Raw genomic sequence first — 23,403 nt, forward strand, 5'->3', positions numbered from 1 at the left:
CTCCTCATATTTGTTCCTATTGGACGGGGCCCCAGGAACAAATCCAGGACATCTCCCTCATTGGATGAGGTTCCTGGGGCAGAGTGGACATCCCCCATGGCGGGGGTCCCCCAGCAGAGCCCCCTTCACTCTGCCCCAGGGGTGCTGAGGGGACCTGAGCGAGCCTTAGCAGAACAGTATTCTGGAGTACAGTCTTGTGTAGGGACACTGAAATACTTGCCTTCTTTGGGAGCAGAAATGAGGGCAGCACCATTGTCAGATGTGAAGAAAACAAATGTGTTCTCCGCGATCTTCAGGTCCCGAAGCAGGTTCAGGATCTTCCCCACGCTGTCATCGATCTCCCGGACAGCGTCGCCGTACCTGCGGGAAAGATGGGACACTCAGCAGGTGGCCAAGGCTCCGGTGTGATCAAAGACTTCAGGGTGGACAATGACACAGACCAAATTCACAGAGGGGGGAAGTTCAAGTTCCCAGAGCTAATCTAGGAGGGCGAGCACACTGCTGCAGCCTCCTCCCACCAAGCCTGGGCTGATGGATAGCTCCGAGGCCAGACGCATCAGTCTTTTTCTACAATCGATATCTAAAAACGTAACGGCCTGGCCGGCGTGGCTCAGTGGTTGAGCATAGACCTGTGAACCAGGAGGTCACAGTTCGATTCCCGGTCAGGGCACATGCCTGGGTTGCAGGTTTGATTCCCAGTGTGGGGTGTGCGGGAGGCAGCCGATCAAAGATTCTCTCTTATAATTGATGTTTCTATCTTTCTCCCTTTCCCTTCCTCTCTGAAATCAATAACAACATATTAAAACAAACACACACACACACACACACACACACACAACCCACAAAATGGTATTGAGTGCCCTGTCCCTGGACGTAATCAAGCACAGTTGAACCTCCCAGAGGCCTATATCTCCACCACAGGGACTCACCGCCCTCGCTGACTGGTGCCTAGGAAAGGCTTAGAAGCATAAACGGGTGCATGTGTGGCGTCGATGGCCCAGTAGAGAAAGAAGGGGTGCTGAGCCGCCTGCTGCCTCTTAATGAAATCCAGGGCTTCCTGCGGAGAAGAACACACCGTCTGCCCCTGCCCGGAGGCGGGACTCCCCCGCCCCAGAGCCTGCCAGCCCGGCTCCCGTTACCTGCAAGTAGATCTGGGTCAGGTTGGCTTCTCCAGTTTTTTGATTAATTGGAAACTCTTCATAAAATCTGATGAACAGATCCAGAGAGAAATTAAATTTCAGGTAAAGAAAGCCTCTTCCCCGTGACTTCACAGGCAAAGACATAAGCCTCATTTAAAAGAATGACGGAAATGCCCAATTTATGGACAAATGAAATTGGGAGCTCACACTGCTCCTGAGGTCACAGTCTCAAGGACAGAGTGGGGCTAAGACTGGGTGCCATGGTCACCATTTAGGAGGATGGGAAGCATTGTGTAAGGGCAGAGAGGGCAGCGAGAGAGATGAAGGCAAGAGGCAGATCCTAGTTACTTAGGGCTGGGGTGGTCACTGATGAGTGTGAGTTGTCTTTCTGAGGCGGCAGAAATCTTCTGAAACTGGTGATGGCTGCAAATGCTGTGAATGTACTAGAAAGCACTGAACTGTGTATCTATACTAGGGGTGTCGAACTCAATCAGAGAAGGGGCCAAAATCTAAAATCCAGCCTAAATCGCGGGCCGAATGGTTTACTGAACAGTCATAAACTGACAATGTCATAAACTGACAGCGGAGTGCAGTGATGACAGCGCGGTGCGGGCCACATTGCAAGGCCTGGCGGGCTGGATTTGGCCCGCGGGCCTTGTGTTTGACACATGTGATCTATACTAATAAAAGGGCAATATGCAAATTGGTCATTATGCCCTCACAGTAACAACCGAACAGCAGGCTGCTGGGGCGACTAGGCTGGCAGGGGGGCAACCAGGCTGGCGGGAGGGGCAGTTGGGGGTGAGCAGGCCAACAGGGGAGATAGTGAGAGGCAACCTGGCCCGCAGCGGGGGCAGTGAGGGCAACCAGGCCAGCGGGGGAGGGGAGGCAGTTAGGAGCGACCAAGCCTGCTGGAAACCAAATCAGTTTCACTGAAAAAGAGATATTGACAGGAAGCCAGGAAGGCTGGTCAAAAACCTTAATTGCTCTAACCTTTAGTTGAGATTTTGTTAGCTAAAACAGAATCTACAAGTTTCTGTTATTTCCTGCCTAAGGGCTACATGTAAATTTCTGCTTATGTTGCTTAAGATGTGTTCCCTAAAGCCTCAATAAAAGGGGATGGCAGGGCCAGAGCAGGAGTAGTTCTCCCACTAGAGTTGGACTACCGCCTGGTCCCCCAAATCGCCAAATTGAATTTCTTCAAAGTCTCTTTTCATTTGTGTGCGGCCCTTCTCCAGAACCTGAACCCTGAATTGGAACTCTTTCTACGCGGGCCGTGAAAGAGAGTCCTATACAAGCCAGCAGAGGGGGGCAGTGAGGGGCGACCAGGCTGGTGGGGGTGGGGTGGGACAGTTGAGGGTGACTAGGATGGCAGCGGTGGTGGCGGGGCAGTTGGGGGCGACCAGGGTGGCAGGGTGGGCAGTTGGAGGTGATCAGACTGGCAGGCAGAGGTGGTTAGGGGTGATCAGGCTGGCGGGGGACAGTTAAGGGCGATCAGGCAGACAGGCAGGTGAGCAGTCAGGAGTGAGCAGTCCAGGATTGTGAGAGGGATGTCTGATGGCTGGAATCAGGCTGAAACCAGCAGTGGGACATCCCCTGAGGGGTCCCGATTGGATAGGGTCCAGGCTGGGCTGAGGGGAACCCCCTTGTATGAATTTCATGCACTAGGCCTCTAGTGTGTGTGTGTGTGTGTGTGTGTGTGTGTATATATATATATATATATATGGAGGTAATATGAAAATTAGCCAGAATGCCTTAAGGTGTCATGACTGGCTCAGGAGGAGCTGCAGGGCCTGGCACACAAGGGCTCCAGTGCTGGTGGGCAGGTGTTTCCAGAAACCCCGTCCAGCTCCTGGGCAGCCCCAGAGGGCAAGGGCTGGGTTTGGCATCTAAGGGCGAAAAGGGAGGGACCATTACCTGCCGACCATCTCCCAGTCCCGGTACACAGGGATGTTGGGCCTGGCCCTGTTGTCATAAGGTCCAAAGTGGCAGTTGGGGGATCCAAACCACTCATCAAATCCATGCTTCAGGGGGTGGAACCGAGGCCTGTGGCCCAGATGCCTGGAAACGGGAAGCCAGGACACTTCAGGAAGTCCCACATGGGGCACCCCAAAGTTCCAAACAGCAGCAGCCCCTTACCGTCACAGAAATCGAATGAAAGAAATGTCCCTCCAGCACCCAAAGCATGCTAAGCCCGGGCACAGAAAGACCTCACCCCCAGGAAACTGCAGCACTGCCTGCCCTCCCCCAGCGACACCGCCAGGCTATAGCTAAGGGCCACAGACTGGGACAGTGCCAGGACCGGCTAGTGCTGCTCACCAACTCAGTGCCTTGGCCAGAAATGGGGGTGGGTATGACTAGAAGAGAACACAGTGATTTGCCTGCAGTGACAACTGTCAAGCTGTTCAGAATCCCAGGTGCTCTGTGCGGAGTAGAGTGGCGGTCTGCAAGCACCTACCACACGGTGGGTGTCATGCAAAGCCAGGCTGTGCCCTGCTTCCCTGTCCTCTTGAGGACACTTAACGCTGGGTCCTCTTGCCAATGGGAGGGGCTGACTCGCTCCCATTTGTCTCAGGTTCCAGTGGTCCTGGAGCACGGCCCCACGTGTTCCTTGGAATTCAGGGCTAACAGAGGGAGTTCTGGGTTCCAGCCCCTGTGGGGCAGGCCCACTCCACCCTGGGAAGCGATGGGTTTCCTAGGTTTTTATTTGCAGGCAGCCTCTTGCAGCGACGTGTTTTTGGAAAGCTGTGCCCTGGAGTGGAGGGTCCTGCTCCTCTGGTGCACTTGGGCAGGCCCCATCCTACTGCTCAGAGGCCAGGCAAACTCCCGAGTTACTGTGAGCTCATTGCACCGCCCAGTCACTCGGTCAGAGGACACGATGTGTGGCAGTGAGGGAGGCCTGGGCGGAGGCAGGCCAGAATGGAGCCAGCCAGCACCTGAGCAACGGCAATGTGTATCTTGGGGCCTGAGTTCCCCACTGCTGGTTATAAGATGCTCTGCCTCCAGACAGCTGCCTGGCACCCACCTTGGGCCTCTCCAGCCTCTCTGCCAGGTGCGTGTCAGCTCTGCTGTGACCTGGGACCGCTGTGACATGCCCCATCATTCCCAATACCTCACTCCAGCACTGGCTGTGTGCGACTCTCTGTGTATTCACATCTGTTAGCTCAAATGGCCTTTGCTTAACAGAATCCCCAGCCAACGTCCTCCTCATGTTGGGATATCAATTTAAAGTGCTCATTCCAAAGCAGCAGCGGGGCCAGCCCTGCCCAAAGGTGAGCTGGATCGGCATCCTATCTCAGCCCCTCTCCCAGGAGTCCAGGTTCCTTGGTCAGGCTGGGAATCCAAGTCTGTGGTGCTGGAGCCCTGAGGCAGGACGTCAGAGCAGCCACAACCATGCCAGCCAACATCTCCCCACGACAGCCTTGAGACAGGAGAGGCCGAGCCCTTTGCCCAGGCCTCCCAAAGCCAGTTCTGCCACAGCCACCCTGACCCTGGCTCATCCACCAGCACAGGGTGCACCTCGAGTTCCGCCAGAGCTGCTTCTCTGGGCCCTGTCAGACTCCTCCTCTGCATTCATCTTTCTCCTTAGAGATACATCCCATTCCAGTTCTGGCTGCCCCGAGGCAATGGCTATGGATGGGAGGCCGCTGGACCCAAGACAGCACTGCCAGGCTGGGTACAGAGTCTCGGTTATCGGGGGGTCTTACTTCCGCCAGTGCAGTCCTGACAGGACACAGCTCTGGCAGGCGTCACAGCCGGCCTCTGCCAGTCTCCCTGGGCCTTCCCGGTAATGCTTTGCACTGTGCAGGCAACAAGGGCTCCCTCAGCTCAGTGCACCCCCACCAGCTCTCTTCTGTAGCCACTACCTCCTTTGAGCTCATCTGTCTGGCAGGCAGCTCCCAACTTGTCTCCAGAGAGAGAAAGCATTCATTAGCCTTCAGATCACCAGGATTTTCTGACAATTACTCTCCCAGTTTCTGTGCTCTCCCATCATGCGATTGTCAACATGCAAAGAGCAGCAGTTCTAAAAGGAGCACTGACAAGGCACTCATCCTTGAGAAAGCACGGATGATGAGTACCAGAGGCACAGGGTCCTCAGTGTGTTAGAGAGAAAACTAGGGGTGGAAAATCATGGAAGGCTTCCTGTAGGAAGTGGGTTTGCTGTTCTCCAAAGGCCCCAACACCCAGAAAAGGAAAGAAGATGCCTGACCTTTACACCAACCCACTTCGGCAGCCTCAGGGAGTAAGAGACAGAAGACGCTTAAAACAGTATAAACAGCATGCGTAATAACATGAGCTTCTACAATCATGAACATTTGATCCCAATGACCGCACACTGCATGACTACATGAAAACTCTCTATCTCCTGGTTGCTTCTTCTTCTTCTTCTTCCTTTTTTTGCTTCTCAATGTTTCTTATTCTAGGGTGTTTTTTAAAAAAATTATAAACTATTTCTGAACAACATAGGAACACCTCTGTAACCACCAATCGTGGCATGGCTTCTGTGTATCCTTACTTGTAGGACTTCTGTTCAGCTAGACTTCGGGCGGCTCTTGGTGATGGTTGTTCTGTAGCCTAGTTTTGTTTTGTTTTTTAATATATATTTTATTGATTTTTTACAGAGAGGAAGAGAGAGGGATAGAGTTAGAAACATCAATGAGAGAGAATCATCGGTCAGCTGCCTCCTGCACCCCCCCCACTGGAGATGTGCCCGCAACCAAGGTACATGCCCTTGACCAGAATCGCAGGCCGATGCTCCATCCACTGAGCCAAACCGGTTTCGGCTGTAGCCTAGTTTTAATTTGATATGGTTGTCAGAGGAGGCAAGCACAGTGTTTACCTACTCTGCCATCTTGACCACTAGTTGCTTCTTCATGTCACCACCAGACAGAGCCCTTGTGCTTGCTGACAAAGTGTGTTCCCCATGTCAATAATGTGGCTCCTTCGGGGACATTGCGGCAACAGGCAGCACCAGGAGAGGAACAGGGAGAAGGGGCAGGTGCCTGGCATGTGCAATATGCAAGGAGAACCATGGGCTCACAGCCAACACCCAGCCTAGAGACAGGATGTCCCAGCAGCACGGCCATCCCAGCTTTTGAAGGAATGCTTCAGACATCCACACGGACCTGGAAGTCAAAGACTCTACTCCTCACCCAAGAAGGTTTCCCCGTTTGGAAACTGTAGCAGTGACTGTGCGTGGATGCACCCAGCTGGGTAGCTGTCCGGACTCACCACTTGCCCACGATCTTGCTGACGTAGCCGGCCCCCTTCAGCAGCTCGGGCAGGAGGAGCTCGGTGTCCGGGATGCCGCCCACGATCTCCTGAGGTGTATAGGCTGTGAGAGCACCACAGCGTGTGAACCACTCACTCACACAGAAGTGCTGCCGAAGACCATGGACTGAAAACTGGCCCTTTGGCGTCAATGGGAAAAGCCCTGATGAGGAGCTGGCCCTGCTGCACTGTACTTTCGGGGTCTTCTGAGCACTTCCCCAAAGTAAGCACAGTACTGGGCGGGGACGGACCTAAAGAGGGGGTGGGACTATCAGGCAGAGCCCCAGGCCCTGCCCCCACTGCTGGCTTGCCCAGGGGTCTCCAGAACATGTCACCTGACAGCATGAGGGCCCCACTCACACCAGGCTCCCTGTGCTTTCTACACTGCTGACCTCACGGTGCTGGGCTACCTCAGGCAGTGCTCCTTGAGGGGGTGGGCTGGGTTGTGCACAACTCCCCAGACTGTGCAGGGCAGCCCTGGGACAGAACATGGCAGGGAAGGAGCAGTGAGTAGTGAATCCCTGAGTCCTAGCATTAACCTCATCTTCCTTTCTACTTGCCTAAAATGCATCGTTTTTTTATTTTTATTTATTTTTTATTTTTTTATTTTTTATGAAAGTGCTACAATCTGTATTAAAATGGCATGTTGTAATCCAAACAAAGCCCCTGACCTTGGGTAATGAGTGCTGTCATGGAGAGGGAAGAATGGGTGACACAGGCCCCTCCCTTATCCCCTCGGGTCCTCGGCCTCCCAGACCTTTTACAGCCCAAATGCACACGCACCGTTCCTGGCCTGCGCGTTGGTTGTGTAGAAGCCGTTGCGGATGGGCAGACGTCCCGTGAGCAGGGCCGCTCTGGCTGCATGGAGGCAAAAAGACCCAGAAACATGATGAGAATGCGCATGCATCAGGCCTGTGGCCAGCTCTTCAGAGCTTCTAAGTCCCCTCCAGCCTCTAGAGCTGGGTGGGCAGACCACCCCTGTACTGACGGGCTCAGAGGCTGGTCACCGGGGAGCTCTGGCCAGGCTCTGCAGCTCAGCGTCTCCGCAATCACTCTGCCTGGCTCCCATGACACTGAGATGGGGGTCCCAATGGCCCCTCGTGTGCTTCCCACCCAGCATTACTTTTCTTCTTAAGGTCAGCATTCATGTAGAAGCCCCTGAGCAGCAGTGAATAAGCCTCAGCACTCAGCACCTGGAATTAGCACCACCCCATGCAGCGACTCTGGCCTCACGGATCCTTAGAGGGGACAAGCTCCCACACGAGGAGCCTGGGACCCAATGTGCCAGGAAGCCAACAGAAAGGCCCACACACCTGCCAGACCCATTGGCCCTCAGGGAAATGTGGTGAGGCCGCCACCTTTGTCAGGGCAGCCCGCTCCTCATGCCAGACCCCTCCCCACACTGGCCCCATGCTGCACCGTGCCCACTCTCCCCTGCTGTGCCCACCTCCCCTGCCTACTCCCTGTGCCCGAGGGCCAGCCCTGACTTACATGGTGAGCACAGGGGGTTGGCTGTGTAGAAGTTTGAGAAAAGCATGCCCTCAGCGGCCATCCGGTCCAAATTCGGGGTCTCTCTGGAAGGCTCTCCATATACTCCCAGGTCACCCCACCCCATCTGCAGAAAAAAGCATGGAGAGGCGGATTGAACCTCCCCCTATCTTTGGGGTCCGTGACACAGAGCTCCCTCACAGCCCAACGCCTGGCTTGGGCACAGAGAGCATGGGCAGCAGCTGAGCTTTGGGGCTCACCTCCACCCCAGTCTCCACATAGAGAAGAAGCCCTCATAAGTGTGTTGTGCAGACTGAGGTTCCCCACAAAGCTGGAGTGTGGCCACGTGACCCAGCTGCTCCACACAAAACCACATGCACATGCACAGCAGCATGGTGCACGATGGCCCAAAGGGAACACCCAGTGTCCATCAGGTGAGCAATGAGTAAACACAACGTGTCTAACTGTCTGGCCCTGGGTTAATAGTGGCTCCCAGATTTATGTCCACTCAGCTGTGAATGTGCCTTATTTGGAAGTGCAGATGTAAATAGCTAAGATGAGGTCGTACTGGGCTCTAAGTCCAATGACTGGTGTCCATAGAGGAGGAGGAGACACAGTCATACAGGGAGACAACAAAGGCAGAGACTGGAGCAATGCATCTACCAGCGGAAGGATCTTCCCTCGGAATCTCAGGAGAAACCAGCTCTGGCAGTACCTGGATTTCAGACCCTGGCCTCCAGAGCTGAGAAAGAAAATATTTCTGTTGTTTAAGGCACCAAATTTGTAGTAATTTGTTATGCTCCAGGAAAAGTAATATGCACACTATGGACATATAGCCTGGACAAACTGTGATGAGGTCCCTCCAAGCTGGGTCTCCTTAGATTCCCCTCAGTATGAGCCCCAGGTGTCACTTTCACAGTGGCTAACTGCTCCCCTCTCCTAGACAAGGGGCAGGAGCTCTAGCTGTGGGACAGGCCCAGGGGGCCTAGGCTGCTCCAGCCTCCAGCTGCACCTGCGGGCCTTCCCTCACAGGAGTGACACGTTACTCCCTCTGAGCACCAAGCCAGAGTGAAATGACCATCTGACCTAGTGATTCCACTCCTGGGTGTCCCTGAAACAGAGTTGAAAACATGTATCTACATGAGAAGGTACAGACGATGTCTCAGCAGTGCTACTCCCAGTTGCCAAAGGGTACAGACAACCGAGTGCCCGCTGATGGTGGATGAACACTCTTGTCCATCCAAACTCTGGAACACCACTCAGCCACAAAAAGGAGTGAAGCACTAACACATGCTACAACATGGGTGAGCCTCATGCACGAAATCTGTGCAAGGGGCTCGGCCCTCACAGCCGCAGCAGCTGCTTCGGCCCTTGAAGCCCTGGCTTTATCCAGAAGGTTGTCCAGCTGTCCGCTCTAATTAGCATATTATGCTTTTATTATTATAGATGCCCAGAGAAAGCAAATCCACAGAGGCAGAAAGCAGACTGATAGTTGCCAGGAGCCAAGGGAGGAGATCAGGCAGTGACTGCCAGTGGGGACGGGGCCTTCTTAGGGTGATGAGAAGGACTTGAAGCTGACTGTGATGATGTGCACAATCAGCTGTGACTATCCTAGCAATCACTGAACTGTACACTTTAACTGGGTGCATGGCATGTAACGTGAACTATGTCTCAACAGAACAGTTAGAAAGGTGCGGGCACCTGTGTTCTGCTGAGGCCGGGTAAGACCCAGTGGTTCCCCGTTTCTCCAGGGGCCTCTTTTAAAAAAAAATAAAAATATATATTTTGATTTTTTACAGAGAGGAAGGGAGAGGGATAGAGAGTTAGAAACATCAATGAGAGAGAAACACTGACCAGCTGCCTCCTGCACACCCCTCCTGGGTATGTGCCCGCAACCAAGGTACATGCCCTTGACCGGAATCAAACCTGGGACCCTTCAGTCCGCAGACCGACGCTCTATCCACTGAGCCAAACCAGGTTCAGCTCCAGGGGCCTCTTGAAGCTCTTCTCACTCCCTGGACTCTGGTGAGTCAGCCAACAAGAATCTCAGGCCTGTATGAAAGGACAAGGGTCTGAACTTAGAGGAAAGTGCTACCCTAAGACTGGACACAGCAGTACGCTGACCTGGAAAATCTGGAAGACACTGGGTTGATTCTGTAGACATTGTATAGAGTTGGGCCAGGTCATCTCATGAAGATATTTAGCAACTCTGGGTCATAAATGATGGCTGTCCATGCAGATTTGCCAGGACTGTCCAGTTAGGTCTATTGTCTGACTGCAATTATTAATGCGCCTTCTCTCCATTACAGGTTATACAGCCATCCTTCCCATAAGGGTGAGCCCATGGGGTGACATTGCCTCAGGTGACATCCGGCCTCCACGCTTCTCCCAGGCACTGCTCCTCCCGTTGTTCCCATGTCCTAGTTTTCGGCTGGCTGACACATGGGGGTCTGAGAGCCCACTCAGGGCCTTTGCCTTTGGACCTGCTATCTGCTCTCAAAGGCCTTTATGGCTTTAGGGTTCTGGTTTTGGCACTTTTAGCTTTGGATTTCTTTGGAGATGGTTTATTTTGAAGTCACTGAGATGGCTTTTCCATGTGGTAACAACAGGAGCTGAAAGGAAATGTGTACGGGAAGAGAGGTTCAGCCAACAGAAGAGAGGAGGGTGGCGTGCTCGTGGGTGGAGAAGGGACAACGTGCCAGAAATTTTGCATGTTCAGGGACACTGCCTACGAGCCCAGGTTGGGGGCTGTGGGAGCAGAAAAGCACCTCAGTAGCATCTAATGACTTGGCAGGAGCCCCAGGGCAGGCTGAGAGGGCACAGCTTGCTTGAGGCTCCTTCCTTTCCCTATCCCCGCACCACCCCAAGTGTGGACTTGTCCTCTCAGGCACAAGGGGGCTGCTGTCTCTCTAGGCAGAGCAAGCCCTGGGTTGGAGGAACAAGAGAGGCAAAGGGGCTGGTCACATGGCATCTCTTGCCTGGCATCCACCAAAGTTCCAGGAGGAGGGCAGGTACTCAATGTGTCATGTTTGCATAAACAATGTAGGTGCAGGAAACCTTCTTATTGGGGAATGATGGGATATTCCCCACATGTCAGGTTCCAGATGCCAGGCAAGGGCCAACCTGCTTACAGGTAGGCCTTTCTGAGGCCAGCGGTCACTGGCCCACTGTTTTAACTCGTCTTCTCAACAGCATTCTATTATTACTTGTTAATTAGCTTCCTTAGCTACAAAAATAGGAATCTTAACATTCACCTGGCAGTTATTAAGGAATACGTGAAATCATCTCACAAGCAGTATTTAGTATCTTCTTCTCTCTTCCACATGACCTTCCATGTTCACAGGGAACGAAAGTCATGGGACTTAGAGTTCGCTTCCTGTTCTCAACCCTTCTTTCACTTAGAATCTCTAGGCTTTGGAGGAATGCAAGAATCAGTCGCTGCTGGCTACAAGGGATCATTGTCAAGACACACATGCATTGAAGGACTGGCTTCCACTGATGGCTCCGGGGGCAATCAATCCATGTGTCTCTCTCACACTGAGGATGGGGGCACCTGTTTGATGGGCCCACCATGGTCACAGTGAAGCTGGCGTGCATGCAGCTTGACTTTAAACTTCCTCAGTAGTCAGAGTGCTCCTTCTTAGAACTGTTTTGCAAATAAGGAACCGAGACACAGAGTGCCAGGTCCTCGGAAGCAGGAGTGGTCTTGGCCCGGTTGGGCTGGAATAACCCAGGAGGGAGCTCTGTCCCCCTGAAGTCAAGGCTGCCCCAGGCTGTACAGTCAGGGGAGTTTGGTTTCCTATTTTATATGAGTCAATTTGCATGCATTTTCTGTTATTTCCCACCAAAAAGTCCTGGCTTGTCCATGTTTGCTGACCAGGGCAAAAGTCTTCCAGGCTTCTTTCGTTTCAGCTGCCAGAGAAGCCCAAAGCCACAAGAAGGAAGTTGCACAGGAGAGGCCCAGCACTGGGGCTCCTGGCCACTGTTTCGGTTCCTGTTACCCCACCCCGGGGCACCCAAGCAGGGAGGCTCCCCACATTAGCCCCTCTAGAGCAGAAATACTCCCAGTGCTGGTCATGCTCCACTCCTCAGAACCTCCACGGCCTAAACGACATTTCCAACAGAAATGCACAGCAGCTCCCTGTGTAAGTTTGCACTTTCTAGCAGCCTCATGAAAAAGGCAAAAAGAAAGACAAATGAGGGCTAGCTTACTTTATTTAACTCAATACAGGCATACTTCACTTTATCTGCACTTTGCTTCATTGTGCTTCAGAGGTGTTTTGTTTTTTAATAAACTGAAGGCATGACTCTCCACCAGCAAAAATGTCATGACTCACTTTACTGTGATACTTGCTTTATTGCGAGACTTGCTCTATTGCAGGGGTCTGAAACCAGACCTGGAAAATCTCTGAAGTATGCATGTAGACCCAAAATGTTATCACTACAATAAACCTTCAATAGTCCGGAGGGCACATGACTTGCTTCACACACCTCTGCCACCCTGGAGAGAAGGGACAGGGGCAGCAACCTCACAGACACAGCACTCAGCTCGAGTCTCACCATTCAAAAGGCACTGCCTTGACAGGGACTCGAGCTTTGAGAAGACTGAATATTGAACAAAAAGCAAGCATTTCCAAGACTAACGTGTTGTTCATTAGGATGGACCAGCTGAAGGGCTGCAGAACCTGCTGTAGAAGCCGTCATCACCTGAGTTTATGAGACTAAAAATAAGCATGTGCAGTGTTATCTCTGGATGGTGGAATTATGGATGGGTTTCTACGATCTTTTCAGGTTCATCTGAATGTTATTAATTCTTCATAATAAAAAAATCATTATGATAATAAAAAATTAAGTACGATTTGTTGTTGTTGTTAATCCTCACCTGAGGATATTTTTTCCCCATTGATTTTTAGGGAGAGTAGAAGGGAGGGAGAGGGAGGGAAAACGAGAGAGTGAACCATCAATGTAAGAGAGTCACAATGATTGGTTCCTCCGTGCGCCCGGACTGGGGACAAACATACACTGCAACCCAGGTACCTGCCCTTGACTGGGAATCGATCCTGGGACCCTTCAGTGCGATATGAGGTGGGGGATGAGGGGCAATGCTCTAATCACTGAGAAACACCAGCCAGGGAAAGTGAGATATATACACACACACACATATATACATACACACACACACACACACACACACACACACATATATTTTAACATTCTTTTTCTTGTACTGAGTCTTCAAAGTCTGAGTATATTTACGCACTCGGCACCTCTCCATCCAGCCCAGCCAGGGCTGTCCAACAGCCACCTGAGGCTCCTGGCCTTTGTCCAAAGGCTCCTGAGCATCTTTGCTGGCCTTTGGGGAACTCTGAGCTATATTTACTCACAACACTCTGATACCAACTGTGGGGATTTCCCCATTAGCCACTTCTCCAACTTCCTGGGCACCAGCTGGACTCCAACAATTCAGTTCCGTTTTGCCGCTACCCGGAGCTTGCCTCAGACCCCACAGGTCAAGGGCTCTATCCCACATGACTGACCCTTTCAGCAGGCCACAGTCCTGTGCCTCCTGAACTTCTGACCAACCTGCGATAAGTTGGGAGTACAGACCTGTTCAAGTTCCACAATTTGCTACAACAGCTCATAGAACTCAGGAAAGTGCTATACTTACTGTTACAGTTATAAAGGAAGGTTATAAAGGAAGAGGTGCCTTGGCTGAGGTATGGGAAAGGTGTAAGGAGCTCCCCACTCTCTCCCGCTCCCCACGTGTTCCTGTTGTTTAGTGTTTTTTTTTCTTCCCCCCCAAAAGGAGGTCTTGTTACACAATTGATTGAATCATTGACCTCTGGTGATGGAACTCAGTCTCCAGCCACTCACTCTTCCCTCCTTGGAGGTCAGGGTTGTGCTGAAGGCTTCAGCCCCTGATCACACCTTGGCCTTCTGAGGAACTCATCCTGAAGCTACCCGGGGCCCCAGCCATTTAATTCATGACCACTCCACAGACACCACTCTCACTCCCAGAGCTTTAGGAGCTGTAGCTAGGACACTGTCTGTGATCATACTACAGGACCGGACATTACAGCCTGCCCTCTGCCCTGCCCGTCCTCACATCATGGTGAGGAGAGCTGGACCGAGAGGACACAGGCTCTAAGAGCAGTAACTTCTCCAAGCTCAGGCGAGTAGGATCTCCAACCCAAGTTTGTCTGCACCCCTACTTTACCAGAATCCTATTTCACTCCGGTCTGGAAAGGTGCACAGGGGCAGAGTTGCAAAGGGACAAGTGAACCACTCTGCTCCCATGCAGGATCCTGCTGCCTTGCTACTCTCCAAAGGGCTGACCTGTAAGTGTGACCTTGCGCCTGGGGCTGCACACACACCTGACGGGGTACATTATTCCACTTCAACTAAAGACCTGACCTTTGACTAGAATCCTCAACAGGGCCAGAGATACCTGCCCAGGTGGGCAGGGGCAGCTCTGAGGTAGGGCAGGTGCAGCGAATCGACTTTCTAAACAGGCAGAGCCTCAGTCTCGGTGAGCTTGTCACTCCCTTCTCTGCCCCTGGACGCTCTGGGTGGGAGGGCAGAATTGAGCAGGGGCGGCTACGAGACTGGTCCTCACCTGGTGAGGGCGGCAGCTGATCTGGGCTGCCCTTTCACCCTCCCAGAGCGGGAGGGGCAAGAAAGGGAATAATAATGCAGGAGGGATCTTCTCCCAGTCTGGACTTCCCTACTCCCCGCGAGACTGCGGTCCGCAGGGCCAGGCGCCACCCCTTCACCGGCTGAAGAGAGTCACATTGATTGGCTGCCTCTGGTTCCTCTCACGGGACTCCCCCACCCACGGCCACCCCCACCTGCTGCCTAGTGCGCTGCGCCCTCCCGGAGCCCAGCCCGCACTCACATCGTCCATGAGCAGGAGTAGGATATTAGGTGGCTGTGGGGTGCCGCTGGTCCCCAGCACCGCAGCACTCATCACCAGCAGCAGCCGCCACCTCATCGCCGCAGCAACCGCCGCCATGGCAACCACGCTGGGCGCGGCAGAACCCCGGCGAGCGACGGGACCCGGAGGGCAGCTTTTCCGGGAGCGACGGGGCGGGGCCAGGCTGGCTGAGTGACAGGAGGGGCGGGACCCGGGCAATCCCGTGACCGGCTAGGCGGGGTCACGTGACGTGGCCGACCAGGCCTCCCAAGATGGCGGTGTGCGTGGCGGTGATCGCCAAGGAGGTGCGTACGCAGGCGGGCGGGCGGCCCCCGCAGTGCTCCGGCGCTCGCCGGTACCCCAGCACAGTCCCGCCCTCGCCCTCCGCTTTCCCACTTCCCTGCCCCGAGGGCCCTGGAGGGATCAGCCCGCGGACTCCGCGGGGCGGACGGCGTCTGGGCGGTTCCGGAAAGGCGCCGCCTACTTCCGCTTTCGCAGCTGCGCAGGCGTCATCCCCGGGCGCCCGCCAGCCGGGCCCTTCTTTCCGGCTCGGCCCGGGATCCCTCCCCCCATCTCTCCCCCATAACTTCCCCCATCTCCCTCCGGTACCCCCTTCTCGCCCCCGGATCCAGCCGCCCACTTCTTCATCCTGCTCCACCGCACATCCGGTCTACGCCGTCGCCCACTCGGCGAGAGACACCACACACAGCAGTCAGTGCTGCTTTAAAAACAAATCAGATTGTGTCACGCTCCCGCCTAAAGCCTCTCCAGTGCCTTCTCATTGCTACTGTCTGAATAACCCGGTCGCCTCCTCCCCTCCTCCATATAGAACACCCTCCACTCCAAAGCAACGGGATTACTTGCAGCTCCGTGACAGGCTCTGCCCTCTCACCTCTGGCCTTTGCACCTGGAACTCCTCTCCCCCTAGCCCCCTTTCCTCATCTTCCACCCCCTTCCCTGGACACTATAGCCTTAACTTCCTTAGAAAGCTGTGTCTGAATCCTGACACTGAGCTGGGTAGCTGTCCACATGCTCCTATTACAGTGCCCTTCTGTCTCCTCCATGAGACCAGGCTTATGAGGCGTTCCTGCCTTGAAGCTCCTGAGTGCTGGCTTCCTTCTTAGCTACACACGGTATTCGTTTGTTGGTGGGATTTGGCGACTGCTTCCACCGAATGTCAGCCCCATTAGAGAAGGGACAGTGTAGTGTGCACTGTATCTGGGCAGCGCCAGGCAAGGGACAGAAGCAGTGAATTGTGACATGAGGAAGCCCCCCAGGAAGATGCTGTTAACGCCGAGATCAAGATGGTCAGAAATGGATATGAAGAGATGGAGGGAGGTTTGAACCGAGCCTGGAAGAGTTTAGTGAGAGGGCAGGCCAGTGCCTCTTCTAAGGTGAAGAGATTGCAAGAGGCGGTGTATTAGGAAACAGCCAGTAGTAGGGGGCCAGGAGAGGGCAGGCTGGGGCTGGGCCCCACAGGGGAGGGAAGTGACCTGTCCAGGTGACAGGTTGTCAGACTGGACTCAAATCCATCTTTTTTTTCTGCCCACCCTAGAGATGCCCCTTTGCAGACAATATGTAGGGCAGTGCCCACAATAGCCTGGAAAAGTAACCAACGGGTTTTAGAGAACGAGAGTGTGTTCCTGTGGCTAGTTGGCACTTGGCTGGTCCTCCCCCCCCAAGTGCTCTGGCCTCGTTTTCATAATCGGTGCACACAGAGCGGATTCACATCACTTCAGCTGCCGTCATCCTCTCTTGCAGAATTACCCGCTTTACATCCGCAGTGTCCCTACGGAGAATGAGCTGAAGTTCCACTACATGGTGCACACGTCCCTGGACGTGGTGGACGAGAAGATCTCCGCAATGGGGAAGGCCCTGGTGGACCAGAGGGAGCTTTACCTCGGCCTGCTGTACCCCACAGAGGACTACAAGGTGTATCCTTATAGCCGGCAGGGGCTGGCAGCGGGCTTCTCCCCACAGGGCAGGAATCCGGGATTCTGCCTGAAGTTGTATGATGTACTGTAGGATCAGATAACCTTGAAAGGCATTTTGTACCATCACTTGAAAAGAAAAAAAGGTGAGGGCTTTTAGCCCAGGGGGGATTAGGGTTGCTTGAGGCTAATTGGATTTTGTCCTTTTTTCCTTTAATTAGGAGGATAATATGGGAAAAGCCAGGCTTGAATTACCTGGAGAATTGTGACCTTGTCAGGTTTACAGGAGAGCTGGGGAAGCTCCTATTTTATGCCTGCAAGGGTTTCTCAGCGGGGCCACCAGCTCTGAGCAAGGAATGATTGGTTCACTCATTTCATTGTCAGGCACAGCCCCACAAGTCACTATAAAATCTTGACCATGCCCTTGGGGCAGATGGCTTGAGACCCATGGAGTTCAAAAATGTTCCCACAAGCAGTAATGTAGCTTGCCCACAGTGATGCTTGCCCGGGAGTGGCCTTTCGAGGTGTAGACACTGCAGGCAGGATTTATCCTTCATGAAATCGCTAGTTTACCAGTTAACACTACCAAGCTAAGCATTGATTAATAAAGGGGGCAAAAACACAGTGACTCCTGTAGCAAGTAGGCTTGGGCTGGACTGTGGACATTCTTGAATCTCAGCCTCTAGAATCTGTATCCTACATAATCCTAATCCTATACAATAAAAAGGTAATATGCAAAAAAAAAAAAGGGGGGGGGGGCAAGACCTGGGCAGGATAGTTTTGGGAGTTGGAATCAGGATGGGGTTTAGTTGCCTGCCCTTTGCTTCTCTAGTAAACACCAGAAGCTGCCCCCAGGAGGTGTCTAGTCACACCCAGCCAGGCAGGCCCAGCCTGGGGCATTTCCTGTGATGCAAGGTTTGCCATGTTTCTCCAAAGGGGCTCTGGAGCCAGGGCGTGCACAGATGGCCCTCTGCTTTCACACTCTCCAGTGAGGCTGTTTCATGTTTGTCACAGAGCCCCTGTGTTGACAGCTTGTTCCCTAACCAGCTGTGCAGATATGGCTATGTGACCAACTCCAAGGTGAAGTTCGTTATGGTGGTGGATTCTTCCAACACAGCGCTTCGTGACAATGAGATTCGCAGTGTAAGTGCGGGGAGTCTGTAAGCGGTGCCTGAGGCTGTTTGTTTTCCTTTTGTTTAAAAATGTTGAGAGGCAAAAAATATGGCCATAATCCTGTGTACATGTGAATTAAAAACGTTGGCTCTTCTTGCAGATGTTCCGGAAGCTGCACAACTCCTACACAGATGTGATGTGTAACCCCTTCTATAACCCAGGGGACCGCATTCAGTCCAGGTGGGCCTACTGTCATATTTGCTACCTTCATTTGTAGGCCCTGCCTTGCTAAAGGGCAATGATTTCGAAAGGAAGGGAGGGAAGATCTTTTTAAGCAGTGGACACTGTTCTCCTAAGTCAGCAATTCTGAAGCAGCGGAACTCTTATTTTTTCAAGCAAACTCTCACCCATATCTCCAACATATAAAACAGATGGGACTTGGGGGATAGAGCTTGCCCATTGGTTTCCCATGTGCCCCCACTAGGTACTGGAGCACCATCACAAACTCAGTGAGGGCTCAGGCCTATGGACAGGAGCCTTCTGGGAAAACATCCTCCTGTTGCTGCCTAATTTTGTCTTTTTTTTTTTTTTCTTTAAATGTTTTTATTGATTTGAGAGAGGGCAATTTTGTCTTTGATATTGAACTTGAATGGTGAGGAAATTGATTGCAGATATCTTCAAATAGCCTTCAAATAGTCTTTTAATTTTGGAATGTCACGAAGTTGCTTCAGAAAGAAGCATTCACGCACTCCAAGCCTGCTCCTGGGAATTCCATACATTTCTAGACACGCTTCCCAAGGGGCTTCTTGCAGCTGGTAGGTAAGAGGACACTATAGGGACCTGAGCCAGGCCCTTCCTCTGCTGCCCGTGATACTGTGTTTTTGGTCATCTTGGGTCCCAGGGGGAGAAGCCAGTGCTGTTATGTAGAGCCTGTGTCTTCTGGGCTGTTTGGGGCAGTGACAGCCCTGCACTCCCACACTGCAGCTCCTCCACCCTGTGCGGAAATCCAGCGGGCGGGACCTTGGGAAACCTGAAGGGAAGTGGGAGGCAGGAGACTTAGACTCTCGTTGCCAGGTATGGCAGGACACACGTCCTGGCCTCTTAGCTAAGTTCGCTTACCTGGATGTTAGAGGCGTGGGCCTCGGGCAGTGCCTCAGAGGCTGCCTCCTGGCAGCGGGTGGAGGGCCAGGTCTCGTCTCTCAATTGGACTGTTTCTCTTTGCAGGGCCTTCGATAGCATGGTGACGTCTATGATGATACAGGTCTGTTGAGTGAGAAGCTTGATGCCTGCTGAGTGAAGAGAAGTGTTTTGTACATACTATATTGTGTAGATGTGTATTTATTATCATTTACCCCACGTGGGGGCGAGGCCAGGTGGGGGGCATGTCAACTAAAGGTCTTGTGACAGCAGATTTGGTGTTTTCCTTCTACCGACAGTTTAACTGGAGTTTAATGCAGAACTTTTCAGGGATGAGTGCAGATAGAGGCCAGGGACAAGATAGCAGGGAACTGTTGTCCCCACAGGCACGAAGGGGCAGTGGGAGCTGGTTGGTAGGAGCCCACAGAGCTTGGAGCTCTGGAGAGGCTTTGGCTATGGGGCAGCCTCTGTCCCACCGGCTGCTCTTGTGGCGCCCTCCAGTGGCTGACCAGGTGGGGTGCAGTATAAGGCCTCCATGGCCGGATTTAGAACTCCCCCCACAGGGAAAAGTTCTGTAGCTGGTCTTGCACCAGCCTGATGTCTGGACTTGGCCCAATCTTGAGAGGCAGCTATTAGGAGATCTAGGCCACTTGATGTAACTGCAGCATCTCACCTGTGGCTGTTGCTTTCTGAGCACGAAGGAGCCTCTTCCATCTGTTGGTGCACAGTGTTTCTTGTGGCTTGAGGGCTGGCCAGGGTTAGGCTCTGAGGGAAACTGCCTTCCTGGGACGGGTGTGTGTGTGTGTGTGTGTGTGTGTGTGTGTGTGTGTGTGTGTCTTACATTTGAGGAGGAGTTGATGTAATTAGATGTCTACATCCTGTGTCCCCAGACGCTTGCTCAGCCAAGTCCAGAGGACAGTCCTAATAGTTGACTGTGGCTGATGTGTCACCCCCTTCTGGGGTCAGGCAGCCAGGTTCTTTGCCATTTTTGTGTCCTGTGAAGTACGAGAGGCGACAGGGACCTGCTGAGTCTGAGCCCCACCCGCACAGTCTGCTCCAAGTTGTACTCGGCCCACACAGCTGTTGACTAGCTTCTTTGAGTCAGCACCCCAAGACAGTCATTGAGTCCCTCCCACTCTCAGTCACTGGGGAGAGGGTCTCTGACCAGGAGGAAGGTGGCGCAGGTCCCTGGGAGAACGGGCTGGAACATTGGTGAGCCTAGAGCTGGAACTGGGACATGAACTTTTCTTGGCACCCTTTTGGGTTTCCTTCCCTTCTGACAAGCACAGGATTGCTTTTTTAAGTCACAGAAATAAAAACAGCCACATCTAGGAATGTGTGTGAAAAACATGTCCCTGCCCCCCTCTCCCGCCTCCCCACTGCTGGAAGTGGAAACCTAGAGTAGGGCTGAGAAGCAGCAGGCAGGCGTTGGTTGCGATGCCAGTGGGCCGTTGGCCCCTCTTGCAGGATTTCTTCCCTGCAGCCGTGGTTGAGGTTTCGGCAGTGAGCTCTCCTGCCTGAGTAGTGGCTCCGATGGGGATTGCAAGTTGCTGACCCAGTGTCCATTCTTCCTTGCTTCCGTACTCACTTCCCCAGTGTTATTGAGGACAATTGACTAGACCTGTGGTTGGCAAACTTCGGCTCGAGAGCCACATGTGACTCTTTGGCCCCTTCAGTGTGGCTCTTCCACAAAATACTATAGCCTGGGCGAGTCTATTTTGAAGAAGTGGCGTTAGAAGAAGTTTAAGTTTAAAAAATTCGGCTCTCAAAAGAAATTTCAATCGTTGTACTGTTGATATTTGGCTCTGTTGACTAATGAGTTTGCCAACCACTGGACTATACAAAAGATACTTCCTACCTTTACAAGGATAGGTAGTTTTTATGGCATATTAAGTGAATGATGTTGGGAGTGACTTTCAGGAAAGATACTTTAAAAGGGGGTTCACATGACAGATGGAGTCCTTTGCCATCTTCTCCCTTCTTCTTCCCTAAACTTGAATTTGACGGCTGGAGCTCATCCCCTAAGGACAGGGAGCAGAAAGCTAGCAGGAGCCTTGGTCTTTGCTGACATACCAGGTCTCAGCTCCTTGCATTCAGCAATTTTTTGTTACAAAGAAAAGAAACCCTTATTGAGGCCATTGCTATTTGGGTTTTTCTGTATTTACAGCCAACCAACTCATAAATGCTTTCTACGTTAGGGAGCTTTTACACACATTGTTAGGTGCATTCCCATTTTAAGTGTGAGGAAACCAAGGTCAGAAGTAATGTGCTGGTCTTTGTTCTGCCAGCAGAGCTGCCAGATGGCAGTTTCACGTTATCTTTTTACATCTTTGTACAGGAGGTGGCCTGTTGAGAGCCACCTGCCTGGCTTTACTCTGCCGCTCCAGGGCTGAGCCTCTCGGTTGCAGGTCCTAGTCAGCTCTTGGCTGTTATTCCAGATGATTTCTTCAGCTGAAGTTCACTGCCAGCAGTCAGTCTTCCCTGGGGCATCAGTGCCTCTCTCTTTCCGTCCTTCTGGCCCAGACCAGACAGGGGCAAGGGAAACCGTGTGTCTGGGCTTTCTCCAGGCATAGCCACTCCAGTCTGCTCACCACCCACATGGCCAAGTCCAGGAGTGCTTTCCATCCTTCTCCCACCTTAGCCTGCTCAGGCCTGCAATCCACAGGAAAGGAGGAACTCCTGGGCTCACTCTGTCCTCGAAGTGGCCACACAGAAAGGATCAAGAAAATGCTTCTAAAGAGGAACTAACTGCTTGGGGTAGAAGACTGTAAGCAGGACCTTAACAGAAAAGCCAACACACAAGAGGAGTGTATCAGGACCAACGCAGATTCCCCCTGCTGAGGCCTAAGGTGCTGAGCTGGCAGGAGGTGGTGCCATCTGCCAGGTGCTACCTAATCTGCAGCTCGGGGAACCACATCTGGTGGCATGCCTCACCTGCAGCCCCACTGCTCATGTCCTGACCACACTCAGAAATTCCTCGACCAAGCCTGGCTCGGCCCTGGGCTGCTGGGTGACCTTGACAAGGTTCCTGACACTCAGACCTTCCAGCCACCTTTTCATTGGAGGGGAAGGGACTTAACACAATAGAAATTTACTCCTACAGTTCTGGAGGCCAGAGTGGGTCCTTCTGGCCGCTCTGAGGGAGAATCCATTCCAGGCTCCTCTCCAGCTTCTGGTGGCAGCCAGTGATCCTCAGGCTCCCTGGGTTTCTTTGCTGGAAGCTCACAGGTGGTGTGCACAGGCCCCTGAGCCCACCAGACCCTTGTGGCATTCAGGACACGGCGCCTCCCAAGGCATCAGACCCTAATCTTGTTCTCTACCTTCTTAAGATCCCCACTTAGTTCTAAACTGTCCAGACACAGCTGTGGCCACTTGATGTGTCCCTGTTGAGCCAACATCTCTCCATGAGGTGAGATCCAATTTTGGAGGAGTGCCTACCCAGTGCCACATGCAAGACAAACCCTTTGGGGTGTGGGGTGCCTCCACCCCTTCCCTGCTGCCCAGCAGGTGTGCCGAGGGATGTTGGGAGATGGAGAAGGGGCAGGCTGGGCAGTATGTCAACCTCTGTGTGTCAGCCTCCCTGTGCTGCATTCCTGGCACCTCAGGGGTTAATGGCTCAATGTAGAGAAGCTCAGAGTGAGTCCACACACCCCAGCGCCCCCACTCAAGATGCCCTGGTGACGCATGGGGCTCATGCACCTTGATGACGTGGCCCTGGAAGATGCTCTTGTCCAGGCCCACAGCAGCCTGGGCTGAGCTCTCAGTAGCAAATGTGATGTAGGCATAGCTGGGGTGAAATAAAGGGCTGGTAAGGGCAGCCCAGGTCACCCATGCTGGGCAGTTACCTGGGGTGCTCAGCCCCCTCCTCAAAGCCCTGTACTGACCCTTTGGGGTGTCCAGAAAACGTGTTCAGGGTGGTGACCTGATGGACCTATTTCAACAGATGTTGAAATAGGCCTCAGTAGTGATCCCATAGTCCACCTGACACAGGCACGGCCTGGTGTGGGCGCTGTTGCAGAGGCCTCCCCCCTCCGGGGCCTTCTCCCTGAGCCTCCCCGTCTTGGCCCGCTGCAGCATGTTTTTTGGTAAAGAGGGGTTGACTGGAGCCCAGCGTGGGGCCGTTGGCCCAGGCCTCTGTCCCCACCCCTGTTGGAGGTGGACTGGGACTGAGATGAACACCCTCATGTGTTAGGCAACACCCCCATGTTTACTTGGCCTGTGCAGTGTATGGCTTTATAAAACGGGGTTTATTGCCAGTGATTGACCAACTGGGAGATTTCATGTGGAAATCCTGACTCCCAGCTCCCGTTGGAGGATCAGAACACTGGACCACACAGGCCCACAGGCCCTTCCCGCCTCTTCAGACCCACCCTCTGGCTTCTTCCCAGGCCTGAGTGGCTTTCAGTTTGCC

The 23,403-nt window shown here is 53.1% G+C and overlaps 2 protein-coding genes and 1 long non-coding RNA gene across 6 annotated transcripts in view; 1 reads left to right on the top strand and 2 right to left on the bottom strand.

Moving 5' to 3' along the window:
- The window catches only part of GALNS (galactosamine (N-acetyl)-6-sulfatase), a 28,936-nt gene extending 14,011 nt beyond the window's left edge, over positions 1–14,925 (bottom strand). The window contains exons 1-8 of one of the 2 annotated variants that reach the window (XM_084905718.1): positions 14,794–14,925; positions 7,902–8,025; positions 7,194–7,268; positions 6,372–6,474; positions 3,057–3,200; positions 1,140–1,206; positions 930–1,057; positions 221–360 (exon numbers count right to left, since the gene is read on the bottom strand). In XM_084905718.1, the coding sequence (XP_084761844.1) occupies positions 221–360; positions 930–1,057; positions 1,140–1,206; positions 3,057–3,200; positions 6,372–6,474; positions 7,194–7,268; positions 7,902–8,025; positions 14,794–14,910 (898 nt within the window). In that variant the 5' untranslated portion in view covers positions 14,911–14,925. The remainder of the gene's footprint in view (positions 1–220; positions 361–929; positions 1,058–1,139; positions 1,207–3,056; positions 3,201–6,371; positions 6,475–7,193; positions 7,269–7,901; positions 8,026–14,793) is intronic. The other variant, XM_084905719.1, reaches the window with a different exon arrangement.
- On the bottom strand, positions 13,104–14,719 carry LOC311633303. Its single transcript, XR_014796931.1, has 2 exons — positions 14,672–14,719; positions 13,104–14,637 (listed from the first exon to the last, which is right to left on the bottom strand). It is a non-coding gene; the product is annotated as an uncharacterized lncRNA (long non-coding RNA).
- A 74-nt stretch (positions 14,926–14,999) lies between the features above and the next one.
- TRAPPC2L (trafficking protein particle complex subunit 2L) lies at positions 15,000–20,340 on the top strand. Of its 3 annotated transcripts, none has more exons than XM_084905732.1 (5): positions 15,000–15,116; positions 16,596–16,745; positions 17,798–17,885; positions 18,016–18,095; positions 19,080–20,340. In XM_084905732.1, exons 2-5 carry the CDS (start codon positions 16,630–16,632, stop codon positions 19,123–19,125), a joined length of 330 nt encoding a protein of 109 aa, XP_084761858.1. In that variant the 5' UTR covers positions 15,000–15,116; positions 16,596–16,629; the 3' UTR covers positions 19,126–20,340. The 3 variants fall into 3 exon arrangements, with proteins under 3 accessions (XP_084761858.1, XP_084761857.1, XP_084761856.1); XM_084905731.1 differs by having other exon boundaries at positions 15,020–15,116; positions 16,573–16,745; XM_084905730.1 differs by lacking the exon at positions 15,000–15,116 and adding an exon at positions 15,797–16,205 and having other exon boundaries at positions 16,573–16,745.
- The last annotated feature ends 3,063 nt before the right edge of the window (positions 20,341–23,403 follow it).

The sequence above is a fragment of the Pipistrellus hanaki genome, assembly GCF_964339955.1.
Source record: "Pipistrellus hanaki genome assembly, chromosome: 15".
In the NCBI taxonomy this organism is placed as follows: domain Eukaryota; kingdom Metazoa; phylum Chordata; class Mammalia; order Chiroptera; family Vespertilionidae; genus Pipistrellus; species Pipistrellus hanaki.